Raw genomic sequence first — 12,832 nt, 5'->3', positions numbered from 1 at the left:
GGCTTAATCCTCTTGCTATTATCTTATTCTAGAAAAATCTTTTCCTTTCCATAAATGAAAAATTTTACCCAAATTTATTTATTTATTGAAATTTAACCCATAGCAATTTTCGTTGCACTATTTATATATCCCATCATTTTACTCTGACCGTCATTTTTCTTTCTTCCAAGTCCATCGTCAAATTCTCCTTCCTCTTCGTCTTCGCTACCACGTCTCTGCATTTACCAATGGATTCTACTCTGCTAATTCCGGTTGTTTCAGTGATTCTCGGTGCCCTAATTGCTGTTATCTTCTTTGGAAGCTACTTTCGCAAGCGAAGATCCGAAGTCCAAACCATTTCTCATCCAGAGCTTCCATCGGATCCGAAGAAGCACCAGAAGCCGTCGCAGACTAAGAAGGCTCACTCGAAACCTCACTCTCACTCCTCCGATAAGGTCTGTTCGATTCCTGGTAAACTACATAAAGTGACGACAGAATTATCGCAATTTTGTTTTGTGTTATTTAGTGCACAATTTCGTATTAGATTATCTAGGTTAGCTTCTTCTTCGTCTGCTAAGTTTCGAAGCTGCGAGTACGACGTTGTGATTGAATTCTTCATCGATAATCGTCTGTATCGCGAATGCGATCTAATTATACGTTTTTGGTTACGCATGCTAATTATTGAAATGATCGCCATCTAATTTATTTTTAGTCATATCTTCTTTGTTTTTCATGATTTTTTGCTGTTTGTTCATCCTAACCTCCTGAAAATGCTATTCCTGTTTTGTTACTGGTTCATCACTGAATTCTGGTAACGTTTCAGTTAAACATTCACTAATAGCTTTGTGCTGCATCGAGTTCCTTTCCGCATTTGCCTTTTTTTTTTTTTTTAATTATTATTATTATTATTTTAAATTCATAAGGTGTATGCGGTCCGAATGTTCTCGTGTTATTCTAGTATGTAATCTGCAGAGGAAAATAGTTGTATCCGGATTGAAATGTTGCAAATCCATATATTGTTTACTTGATGCATTGAATAGCTTTGATATTTCTCTTATACTTAGTTTTTCCTCTTTTGATTGTCAAATGTAGGATCAAAACAAGAAACATCACACGTTAGATTTGAATACACTGAAAGGTCACGGAGATTCTGTCACTGGATTATGCTTCTCCGCAGATGGAAGTAATTTGGCGACTGGTAACATGGTTAATCCTACTATATTAAACTGTTTTCACTTGATATTACCTTTTGCTGCTGTTGCTTATATGCTGTGACGAAAGAGAAATATATATAACTAAGAAAGTCGGAATGTGAATATTGCCTCTGCCTACATTTTATTTGCGCTCATGGCTGAAGAATTTTCAATTGAAACTCTCTCTGTAAAATCATTTTCCAAGCAATAATTTAATTAGACTAAGTATGATAAGTTTGCGCATGTATCTTTTTCAGTTTATAAGATACGCGTTTTCTATATTAAGCTCATGTATTGTATCGATTAGTGATCTCAATTATTTCTAATTCTCTTTTTCTAGTAACAGGTTCTAAGTACTTTTCTGTTTCAATGGTCTGTGTTAGCGAATTTCTGTGGGTTCATTCACATATAGAGGCTGAAAGTTGAACTCGGAGTTCATGTTTTTCTAATTTGATGTCATTTCTCATCTTCATTGATCACTAGTTATTGACAAAATTTCCCATATTACTACGAAGTTCCAATACTCCAATTAGAGAGTTATTTTCTTATATGTTTTCAGCCATGAAGAGCAGCTTCTGTTGTAATTTTTGGTACTCTGGTTTTGTTTTCTAGACAGTTTTACCCGTTACTGTATTCTGCATCCTTTATTATTGCTCAACATGTAACAATTGGTGTGGAAATTGGTTTCTAAATTGTGGCATCCAAATTTATATCAATTGGCATTTTTGGTTTTTGTTTGTGGAAGTAGAAAGTATTATTTACTCTATTCATTTAGATGAAAATATTTACGTGTTTAACAGTTTTATCATAATTAATACACACTGTTTGATAAATGCTTCAGATCAATTCATTTCAGTATGATACGTAAAGATTTTTTGTTATCATTTTTTATCCGTTGATCTTTTCTTATATATTTTTAAAACAGCCTGTGCTGATGGAGTGATCAGAGTATTTAAGTTGGATGATGCATCGAGTAAAAGCTTCAAGTATGTAAATCCATTTTTCAAATGATCAAATCTGTATTTTCAAGTGTATTTATTCTGAGTGCTAATAAAGAGTATTTTGGTTTCTCATCCATTGTTTGTTCATCATTAATATTTCTGCAGGTTCTTGCGAATTAATTTACCTGCTGGAGGTCATCCAACTGCTGTTGCATTTGGTGATGATGCAACCTCAATCATTGTATCCTCTCAAGGTCTGTCTGGTTCTTCTTTGTACATGTATGGAGAAGAAAAACCCAAACCTTCAGGTGAAAATAAACAACAAGCTAAGCTCCCTCTCCCTGAAATTAAGTGGGAACAACACAAGGTGCACGATAAAAAATCTGTTATAACCCTAGTAGGTGCAACTGCTAGTTATGGTAGTGCTGATGGGAGTACAATTGTGGCTTCTTGTTCGGAAGGTACGTTACCTCTACCTTACAAGCAATTGTGAGGCATGTGGCCATTACTTAAGTGTATTATGAAGTTTTTTCATTAAAAAAAAAAGTGATGCTTGTGAATGATTTTATACTTTCTTTTATTAAACCTCTATGGTTTGTGTAACCATTTGTTTTTGGAGACTTAAAAGATTTAAAATTGCTTTCCAGGGACTGATATTAGACTCTGGCATGCAAAAACGGGAAAGCTGGTGGGTGATGTTGACACTAATCAATTAAAAAATACCATGGCTACTTTGTCACCAAATGGCCGTTTTATTGCAGCTGCTGCTTTTACTGCGGATGTGAAGGTGAAAAATTCTTGCATTTGCATATTAAATACTGAGAAACTTCTTCTTTTTAGATTTATCTACAGTGTTATCTCTTTTATGGACCCTCAAATGAAGAATTGAGCAGAAAACATTAGCGAAGATAAGCCTTGACATACATTTCTTTATATTGAGAAGTGAGACATTCTTTGTGTGTACTGGTCCAGTATCATATGTTTTTACCGACTGAAGAAGAATAGACAAGTGAATGTGAATTTTGGTTTTAGTCGTTCTAGCTCATGGTGTGTTATAATTTATTGAAACCATTTCAATTTTACTGGGAAAAGAAGCTACCACTATCACAATATTGGTGTTGTTTTATAACTACCCGGTTTTAATTTTTACACACATATTCGATCAATAAGACTAGTCTGTGATGTTTTTTGGTCGATATATTTTTCTTGGCAGGTATGGGAGGTTGTTTACTCAAAGGATGGTTCAGTTAAGGAGGTCTTGAGGGTTATGCAGCTGAAAGGACACAAGGTTGTTGTTTATGTATTATGTGAAATTCATTATGTGATTTAGTTAGTTAGATTCAATTAAAAACTTACACGACTGTTTCTCCTTTTTCAATATCCTGTTTCCACTTCTGTTTTATCACCCTTCTATTCTACAACCACCCTAATTCTTTTCAAAAAATTTTGTAAACTACTTGCAGCATTCATACATGAAAAGATCCATATGAAATCTTCTTCTTATGGGCAACTAAAAATATTCTGCTATGTCTTGACTTTTGAACGTGTGTTTGGTTTTTGGTAAATTCCGACACAGTTTTTTAAGATTGTTCATCTGTTAAAACTTAAAATATCTTCTGAATGGTTTTGACTTCCTTGTGAGTTAACCATTTTCTTTCTGATGTCCAGAGTGCAGTGACTTGGTTATGCTTTACCCCAAACTCGGAGCAAATCATCACTGCATCAAAAGATGGTTCAATGAGAATATGGAATATTAACGGTACGTAGAGTCATATCAATATTTTTCATGTGTAAACATCTATTAGACTTAGGTACGTAGAGTCATATCAATATTTTCATGTGTAAACATCCGTTAGACTTTTACAGAGTAAAATTGATCTACATCAAAAGAATTTGTGTTTTCTAGATATATTGTACGATATATCTTTTATCTAATTAAGGCCTATTTGGATTGACTCAAAGACCAAAAAATGTTTTTCAGAAAAATCATTTTTATTTAGACTTTTTTGGTAAAAAGGGTTTAAAATACACTCCAAAATCTATTTTTAGTAGTTGTCAAACATCATAATTTTTCTAAAATGATATTTTTAAATCAAACACTTGTGAATGTATTCAAAACACACCCTTAGTTTTATTTATTTATTTATTTACATATTTTTAAATTATAAGCAAGTGCTCATTTATAACTGTGATGTTGTAACGCTATATTCTTTTACCTCTTAATCAAATTAAAACTTCAATTGATTGGTTGCCGATTTTTTTCCTGTTTCATGTAAACCAAGATAAATTAGATGACTTTAAACGACTGACATGTTTCTTGTATATTTGCGTTATTTTCTTTTTCAAGTGAGGTATCACCTCGATGAGGATCCAAAAACTCTCAAGGTGTTTCCAATTCCGTTACATGATTCAAATGGTGCTACATTGCATTATGATCGCCTCAATATATCCCCAGACGGAAAGATACTAGCAACAACACATGGCTCCACACTGCAGTGGTTATGTGTTGAAACTGGAAAGGTTTTGGATACAGCTGAGAAAGCTCATGATGGTATGTATAAGTCGAGTAATTTTACTGCTCCTTTTCTTTCCTACTACAATTGCAATCCGTATCACTCAAGTTTACGAAAAATTTACGTTGGGTTGGGTCTCATCTTTCTTTTTATTAGGACAGCCAAAAGAAAAAGGAATTTTTAACCTCCCTTACTAGGATAATGAGTGACCCATTACAACAATAGTACGACTTGATTTATTAATCAAGTGATGATTGCATGTCCCATCATTTTGGTTCGTCATCATAAACCTTGACGACATTTTTTTTCTAGCTACTCTACATATACTTTTTTTTCTTCTTTTGTATCTCGAGATGATATTTTCCATTTCATTATCTTACATGATTCATGCAGTTGAATATAGTTTAGAACATTGTTTTTATATGCCATTTAACTTCCTATAGTCCAGAGCATTGTCGAATTTAAGTTAAAACCTTTGTGAATTAGATCACTGCTTATTTGGAACTTTGTAACTTTCAGTTTCGTCTGACCAAATACTGACACCCAATTCTTAATGCAGGTGACATCACATGGATTTCGTGGGCACCCAAACCTATTCCATCAGGTAAAACTCCATCTCATTTCTTCTTCGTTATCTCCTTTCTCTACTAAGAGATGTGGAAAGTATTTTGATAAAATATAAAAGGAATAGTTGCGCATATAGCAATTAGATTCAAAATAATTAAGTATATAACAACATTTTAAATTTTTTGCAAATATAACAAAATCTGTCAAAGTCTATCATTCTGATAGACTATGTTGCAAATATTAATATATCACTGATAGACTATTAGAGTCTATTAGCGATAGAAGTCATATCACCGATAGATTTGGTTAAATTTTGTAATTTTTTTAAATGTTGCTAAATCATAACATAAAAGCACACTTTATATATTATTTTTCATAAAATTATAAAGTAAAAATGAATTATCTATTTAAAACTGCATTATTGTATTATGTCGTTTAGTTAGAATTTTGATAGAAACATAACAAGGAGCACAACTTGATTTGAAATCATAGGAAGTGAAGAATCGAGAATAAAAGGCAAAGTTAAAGCCTTTTTTCTTTCCCTTTTTTTCCCCTCTTACGTAAGCGATGAATTTACAACTTCAACAACACTCTAATTTGCATATTGATCATATCTTAAATTTAAAAAACTAAAAGAGATATTGTTCAACTTAGAAAAGATTCACGCACCAAAAATTTATTATTAAATCTTGCTTTTCTAGTTTACTTTATTGTTGAATTGGTTGATCAGTCTACAAAAGTAAACCTAAGAATATATTCATTGGTTATAAATGTCCTTTTGGTCTTTGAATACTTGAGTTTTTAAAATATTTTCACATAGTATATTTCCATGGATGAAAATTATTATTCTTATTATTTAGCCAATTTTGATGAAAATTAACTTTGATGTATCGGATTTAAGATTTAAATTTATTAAAAGTATAGGAACAAAATAGAACAAACTTCAAAAAGACTAGAAATGGTAATGGGTACTTTAGCCTAATAATATCTAATATTAGCTTATTTTGGAACAGGAGAGAAAAAGGTAATGGTTTTGGCTACTGCGAGTGTGGACAAGAAAGTAAAACTGTGGGCAGCACCATCACTAAGTTGATTGATCGCTGTTGGGCTAAAGATAAAAGTGACTTTGGGTTACCAGTCTCTCACCTCATTTGGTATATTAACCTTTACCAACTGCTTGGTTTTCTTGAAAAAAGTTGTCTAAATTCCATACTGGAAGTCAACAATTTCAGCAGCCACGGCCGAATCTGGACAGGTAAAACTATTCGATCTTTTTATTAACAATAGAGGTTTTGATAACACGATCGGTTTTGAACGTGAGAGGCCTTTTTTATACCAAAACCCTTCTATGGCATGAAGAAAAAAGAAAAGGAAGAAGAAGAATAGAGGGAAGTAATAGTTTTTAGATTTTAAATTATTGCATTATGGGTAAAAGGAGATGTTAGAGAAATTAGATATTTGTTTTATATACCGGCACGGTGGATTTTATGAATACTGATGTGTTTTGAGTTGGCTTAAAGAAAGATTTGGTCTTGTTTTTCTGTTTTATTCCGTCTTTTTTGTTGGAACCAAGTGATTTAGGCCTTTGAAGTTTTGGGACGTTTCATATTGACATTACACTTCGTCGTCTTTGTGTAAAAATTAATGGTTATATTTAGGTCATGAGACTGCTATTGTTGATATGCTCTTATTTAACATTAATCAACTTTAGTTAAGAATTTTTTTAGGCATAATTCAATTAAGAATTTTAATTAATTTAATTTGGTCTAATTTGATAATGAGATGTCTATGTAATGGTTTTACGCGATCGGTACTTCTCTATTATTTTTATTATTATTATCTTAAAAAAAGTATTGTGTTTATGAGTTATGCGCTAACCTTTTTCTTTCGTAGTCTAATTCTAGAATTATTGTCGATATCATAGCCAAATCTTTAAAACTAAGATTTCTTTGCATGACTGTTTTATTCCTGTTCATACCAAGGATTTTTAATACATAATTCAAATTTCTATCTGAAACTGTAAAGATTGGTAATTTATTTTGGTTCGATTTGGTATACTTCAAAACATCTGTATTAGAGATTTTTAGTAGTGGTGTGACTGACCGACTAAAGTCGGTCGGTTGGGATTGGTTTTGGTAAGTTTTAGAGAATTTTTTAAAAATATCTATAAGTGCTAAATCGATTAGTCAACTTCAACTCATCGATGTCAAGGATGGTTTGACACTTTACCAAACCGACTATGGTTTGACACTTTAGGGAAATTTTTTTGAATATGATCTAACGTAGTTATTGGTAGTGTTGTGTTTAAATTGCACTAAACAACCAAAATAAGCACACCTAACTGTGTTATTGAACATGTACCTTCGGTTGGCTGATATTCAGAATTTCCATTCGAAGTTTGAGTTGCTTGGAACAATCACTTTAACAACTAATTTAAAATGTCATTAAAAGAATATCGGTAAATCAGTCCATGTTAAAGTAATGGAAGCAGACTAAGCTCAATTCAACTTTCTAATAAAAATTGTACCTTTGGAAGAATAAAAAAACAATACAATACTAAGATTTATTCACTCTAGGTATTACTAGAAAAGAAAACAATATAACACGATTATGACTCTTTCAACAAAATTGGATTAACTCGACTAACACCCAAAAAGAGAAAAAAGATAAAGATGGTGTCAATTCTCTTTCGTAAAATTCGTGTACGTTCTATTTTTAAATAATTTTTACTGCAATAAAATATAAGGATTAGGAATAAAAAACACGCCCACTGCAGGGTTCAAACCCACAACCACAAGTCATGAGCCTTGCACTCTACCGACTAAGCTAGATGGCTTGGATTGGTGCATGAAATGGACAGAACTTAGACATCGCCTAATTAAATTTTTAACTTTTTTTATGTTTTAGAAAGAGTGACCAATAATTAAATTTAATCCAAATAGTTTGTTCATATTACTAAAAATACCACAGATTAAAAATTACATCGAGAAAATTTGGAAAATAAAAAAAAAATCTTTTAAATACGAAAAATAGATAAATACATAGCAGTTTAAGGGAATATTAACACATGTTATATGCTCTTATTTAGCATTAAATGTCAGAGTTTATAAAATCCAATAGCAACCTCTCTTGAAATACTGCAAATAAACCTCTCATACACTATCTTAATTTAAGATTAAAAAGAATAGAGATTTGTTCTAGCTTCTTCCCTTTTTTTTCCCTACACATTACGTGGTAGGAGGGATTTAAACCTTCAACATTTTTGTGTTTTAATAATTAGTTTAGATATGTTTAAGTTGGCCTCTCATCCTTAGTTGGGAAGAGAATTTTAAACAAAAAGGCATAACTTACATAAGAGTAATAAAAAGTGAAATTTGAAAAAATTTTACCTTCGCCCACCGTGGGGTTCGAACCCACGACCACAAGGTTAAGAGCCTTGCGCTCTACCAACTGAGCTAGACGGGCAGTTTTGGATGCAAGAGCAAACCTTTTCCAAATTGACATTGATACATTAGAAATAATTTACAAAATAACAAAGCACCATAGGTTAAAAAATCATGGAACAACACCTTCGCCCACCGTGTGGCTCGAACCCAAGACCACAAGGATAATCCAATCCTTTACAAGTTGAAAGAGCATATATTAGAAATAATCTACACAATAAGAGAACACTATTACGAAATAGGTTAAAAAGCCAAGGAACATCACCTTCGCCCACCGTGGGGTTCGAACCCACGACCACAAGGTTAAGAGCCTTGCGCTCTACCGACTGAGCTAGACGGGCTGTTTTGAGTGCAGAACCCAATCCTTTAAAAATTGAATCCGTATATATTAGAAATAATCTACACAATAAGAAAACACTATTACGAAATAGGTTTAAAAGACAAGGAACATCACCTTCGCCCACCATTGGGTTCAAACCCACGACCACAAGGTTAAGAGCCTTGCGCTATACCGACTGAGCTAGACCGGCTTTTTGAATGCAGAATCGAATCCTTTAGAAGTTGAAAGAGTATATATTAGAAATAATTTACAAAATAAAAAAACACCATTACGAAAATAGGTTGAAAAAGACAAGGAACACACCTTCGCCCACCGTGGGGTTCGAACCCACGACCACAAGGTTAAGAGCCTTGCGCTCTACCGACTGAGCTAGACGGGCAGATGTTAGCATAATTGGATAATTATAGTAATATTTAGCACAAAAGTGTTTCCACCCTTCCACGTAGAAAGTTAAATAAAGTGGATTGAAAATAAAATAACAAAAAGACTAGGAGATAATATCTGGTATGGAATTTTCAAGAAGCATCGATGAACTGAGTCTCCATGCATGATGAGTAAGTTGTCCATCTCCATATTTGCAAGCAGCAACTAATAACAAGTTAAAAGTACAAGTGAAACGCCTAGTAGTACAATAATGTGAAGAAGAACGACCTAATGAAGGGCATCGAGTTGCCTTTCTGGCGATGAGGCTTGGAATTCTGGTAACGTCTTGTAAGATTTATAAATCCTTGCTAAAGTAGGAAACTTAGACTGCATTATCCAACAAGCAGAATTTTGTTGTGTGAGATTTTCGAGACTATGCTTTTTCTAATTTGTTTTATAACTAAGAACGAAATGGGCAGCTTGTAACTGCAGCCTAATCTATGGAAAGTGCAACCAGACAAATTTACTTAAGAACTTCAAATTATCGACGAACTAGATTTACCTAAAAGTGCTATAAAAGACTTAAAAAACATTTTTAATGACTATTTAAATACTTAAAAGTCAATCCAAATAAGTCTTTAGCGCAAAGTAGAGTATATCAGTATAATTGATCAATGTGGTGCTTGGTAGCTTTGTTTTTTTATTTCTTTTTTTTTTCTTCAAATGTTGAAGTTTCATAAACTTAAGAGGAAGACAGCATGATTTTTTTTTTTTTTCATAAAACGTGTTAATTGGGAAGTGAGATAGAAAAAAGAATGAAGAAAATACAATACCATGTCAATGCCGAAGTTCTCAATAGCACTTGAAATTTGGGGAGCCAAAAATACATCAGCCTGCATGAGAAAAACAAGTTCAAGACCATGATTATGAAAGTTCAAAAATAGAAATCTCAAATAGTAAAAGAATAGAGAATATTTTGAAACGTGCCATATGAACTTCATCTCCCAAGGCATATTGGCCAGAAAAATCCTTCAGCAGTTTCTCAAGAGCTGTAATACACAACAGACGCAAAATTGAGAACGATTACACTTGTGTCTACGTTGATTGATTGAGTCGATAGTTATTAGGGCATCGCTGTGAATATTTTATCATTTTTAATGTTTAGAATTTAAAAGTATAAAATTAATTCTAAACAATTAAAAGAGGTGTTTCGACATAATTTGAATAATTCTTCACAAACATACCATTGAAGCCTTTTTCTAAAGTGGATTGTGCCCATGGTAGCGGCTCTTCTGGACCAAATTTTTCCCCGATGGTTTTCTAAACGAATATATATATAAACGTGAACTAGATTAACTTTAGGTATATATATGTGCAGATAAATCGTATGCAAATGAAATCTACCAGCAATTCCAACATAATAAGAGGTTGTATGCTTGAGCTGACTATACTTGCCACCTGCAACATGATTCCCCTATCAACATAATAATACACAAATAACCAGACCAAATTATATGTTAATTCTCCTTGGCACAGAATTATAGATTTTTTTCCAGCCTCAGAGAATCAGAAATCACAGATTTATTGCTCAATTTTCACAAGGGTTAATAACGCTATTTTGTTAACACATTAGAAACTAAAAGTAATCATGTAATTGATACAAGCTAATCCACTGCCGTTTAAACCAAGCCTTCTCATATAGAATCAAGGTATAGAAATTAAGATCTCAAATCCGATAAATGTTGCAAAATCAAATGTTCCAAAAGATTTTAAAATTTAGTCAGTGGACTTGAAAATAAAAAATAAACTGTAGGCTTGTATCGAAGTACGTAAGAACACTAATTTTTACTAATCTTACTTGAAGATGAAGAGATTTTAAACGAAGATCAGTCGGCAGCAGCGCCTTCTGTGGATATTTCTCTTCCAGATACTGAACAATAACAAGAAGAAAAATGCAATAGTGTTACAAGCATAATCTAGGATAGTAAGAGCAACAGAGAATCAAAACGGCACGAGATAAGAGGGATCGCTAGTATATTCAAGTCCGTGTGAGTATCCAAAATCTTCTAAACTGACATTTGCTTAGCCATTGCGGCCAATTCAGAAGTTCACTGTTCTTCGTCACGGACTTGAACGAAGTCATCTCACTTCTCTTTATACTAACCAGCAAAATCGCGTACGAATCTGAAACTACCACGGGACCATCTACTAATACAGGAACGTATTTAAGAGGATTTAAGCGCTCAAAATCTGCATCTCCGAAGCAAAGGAAGAAAGAAAGAAAAATCGTTCAGCAGTTTTCTATTCTATCGATACGCACTAACACATCAATCTTGAGATTTACCAGGATTTAATTGCTCTCTTCTCCCGAGGTCTACTGCTCTGTACTCGTAAGAAAGCCCTAAGCAAACAGTCGGAGAAAACATTTCTGTTAACAGAAGTATCAAGTTCCACAACTTTCATTTGTTTGATTTACTATCACGACCTTCATTTCATCACAGAATCAATTTAAACAATGTCACCATGCGTTTTATCGCAGATCAAACTCGAATTCTTCTACTTCAAACTCAAATTATTCTTCATTCATCCGATTTATAATCACAATCTTCATATTCGCTTAGACTCGATTTAAACAAGATAAACCGTCCATTTTACAACAAATCATACCCGAATTCTTCTGTACTTCAAAATCGGAGATGAATTTTCCAGAAAAGTCAAAGAAGAAGAAGAAAAACCTTTGAGGTTTAACGCAAAGCGGACACGCCACGAGCAGGAGCTCCGCCAGAAAGAATAAAGAACCAGGTTCGAAGACGTTGACGAACCGTCGGAGCATTTCTGCAATGGCAAATACAGAAGTAAGATAAGCATTATACTAAAATTTCTAAAGATTTCGAATCAAGAAAATGAATCTGTCTCTTTGCAATCATTTTATCTTCAGACCAAAGGATTAGAAGAAACTGTGCAAACTGAAGAGAGAGAGAAGATACCAAAGCGTGAGATTGGAAGTCCATGATGGTCAAAGAGAAGAAGAGAAGGCAAGAGAGAACAAAAGCGGTTAATAATGAAAGACTGTGCGCTGAATTTGGCGTGTGGTGTATTTATATGAGGAAACTCCAGCCTCGATGGTAACGATTTTTAGGTAGGACGCGAAAGAGAGCACGATGAGCGTAAACAGAAATATGTTATCCATTTGTTTTTCTTTTTTCTTCTTTTTCTCTCTGTGAAATTATGTAATTTTTACTAAATTATTATAAATATCAAAATTATTGATAATATTTATAAAATAATTATAAATTGTGTTTGTGAGTTCATAGATGATGGATAAAAAAGTTTATCATTCTTTAAAAAAATTTTACTATATTTCGTAAAAGTTTAGTTCATTATACTATATTTAAAAATATCTATCTATTTTACCATTTTTTTTCAATTTGAACTTTTAGCTTAACAGTAAATATTAAAAAGTATTAACAATTTTAATCTTACGATAAATGTT

The 12,832-nt window shown here is 32.9% G+C and overlaps 2 protein-coding genes and 3 non-coding genes across 11 annotated transcripts; 1 reads left to right on the top strand and 4 right to left on the bottom strand.

Annotated features, from left to right (window-relative positions):
• Positions 1 to 2: 2 nt before the first annotated feature.
• LOC103483353 (uncharacterized) lies at positions 3 to 6,741 on the top strand. The gene is made up of 10 exons (XM_008439942.3): positions 3 to 434; positions 1,072 to 1,177; positions 2,098 to 2,158; positions 2,279 to 2,574; positions 2,761 to 2,900; positions 3,327 to 3,401; positions 3,782 to 3,872; positions 4,461 to 4,664; positions 5,186 to 5,230; positions 6,207 to 6,741. Exons 1-10 carry the CDS (start codon positions 228 to 230, stop codon positions 6,284 to 6,286), a joined length of 1,305 nt encoding a protein of 434 aa, XP_008438164.2. The 5' UTR covers positions 3 to 227; the 3' UTR covers positions 6,287 to 6,741.
• A 1,587-nt stretch (positions 6,742 to 8,328) lies between these two features.
• Positions 8,329 to 12,591, bottom strand: LOC103483352 (glutathione S-transferase zeta class-like). Of its 7 annotated transcripts, XR_007821578.1 has the most exons (14): positions 12,327 to 12,553; positions 12,075 to 12,174; positions 11,684 to 11,740; positions 11,504 to 11,595; positions 11,198 to 11,269; positions 10,744 to 10,797; positions 10,584 to 10,659; positions 10,327 to 10,388; positions 10,173 to 10,232; positions 9,628 to 9,726; positions 9,280 to 9,340; positions 9,091 to 9,188; positions 8,902 to 9,000; positions 8,329 to 8,811 (listed from the first exon to the last, which is right to left on the bottom strand). XR_007821578.1 is itself a non-coding variant. In XM_008439940.3 (10 exons), exons 1-10 carry the CDS (start codon positions 12,348 to 12,350, stop codon positions 9,628 to 9,630), a joined length of 696 nt encoding a protein of 231 aa, XP_008438162.2. In that variant the 5' UTR covers positions 12,351 to 12,549; the 3' UTR covers positions 9,489 to 9,627. The 7 variants fall into 7 exon arrangements, 2 of the variants coding, with proteins under 2 accessions (XP_008438162.2, XP_008438163.2); XR_007821577.1 differs by lacking the exon at positions 9,091 to 9,188; XR_007821579.1 differs by lacking the exons at positions 8,902 to 9,000; positions 9,091 to 9,188.
• Positions 8,586 to 8,658, bottom strand: TRNAK-CUU (transfer RNA lysine (anticodon CUU)). The gene has a single exon. It is a non-coding gene; the product is annotated as a tRNA-Lys (tRNA).
• Positions 8,905 to 8,977, bottom strand: TRNAK-CUU (transfer RNA lysine (anticodon CUU)). The gene has a single exon. It is a non-coding gene; the product is annotated as a tRNA-Lys (tRNA).
• Positions 9,283 to 9,355, bottom strand: TRNAK-CUU (transfer RNA lysine (anticodon CUU)). Its single transcript has one exon. It is a non-coding gene; the product is annotated as a tRNA-Lys (tRNA).
• Positions 12,592 to 12,832: the final 241 nt, after the last annotated feature.

Source organism: Cucumis melo, chromosome 6 (genome assembly GCF_025177605.1).
Source record: "Cucumis melo cultivar AY chromosome 6, USDA_Cmelo_AY_1.0, whole genome shotgun sequence".
In the NCBI taxonomy this organism is placed as follows: domain Eukaryota; kingdom Viridiplantae; phylum Streptophyta; class Magnoliopsida; order Cucurbitales; family Cucurbitaceae; genus Cucumis; species Cucumis melo.
This window is presented reverse-complemented; position numbering and strand designations above follow the sequence as displayed.

Excerpts from the sequence above, each read along its gene's own strand:
- LOC103483353 (XM_008439942.3), top strand. The coding sequence starts at position 228 with ATGGATTCTACTCTGCTAATTCCGGTTGTTTCAGTGATTCTCGGTGCC. Across the intron at positions 3,873-4,460 it reads GAGAATATGGAATATTAACG|TGAGGTATCACCTCGATGAG; the intron begins GTACGTAGAGTC and ends TTCTTTTTCAAG. Across the intron at positions 4,665-5,185 it reads AGCTGAGAAAGCTCATGATG|GTGACATCACATGGATTTCG; the intron begins GTATGTATAAGT and ends TTCTTAATGCAG.
- LOC103483352 (XM_008439940.3), bottom strand. The coding sequence starts at position 12,350 with ATGGACTTCCAATCTCACGCTTTG. Across the intron at positions 11,741-12,074 it reads CTTTGCGTTAAACCTCAAAG|GGCTTTCTTACGAGTACAGA; the intron begins GTTTTTCTTCTT and ends CTGTTTGCTTAG. Across the intron at positions 11,270-11,503 it reads ATTCGTACGCGATTTTGCTG|TATCTGGAAGAGAAATATCC; the intron begins GTTAGTATAAAG and ends GTTATTGTTCAG.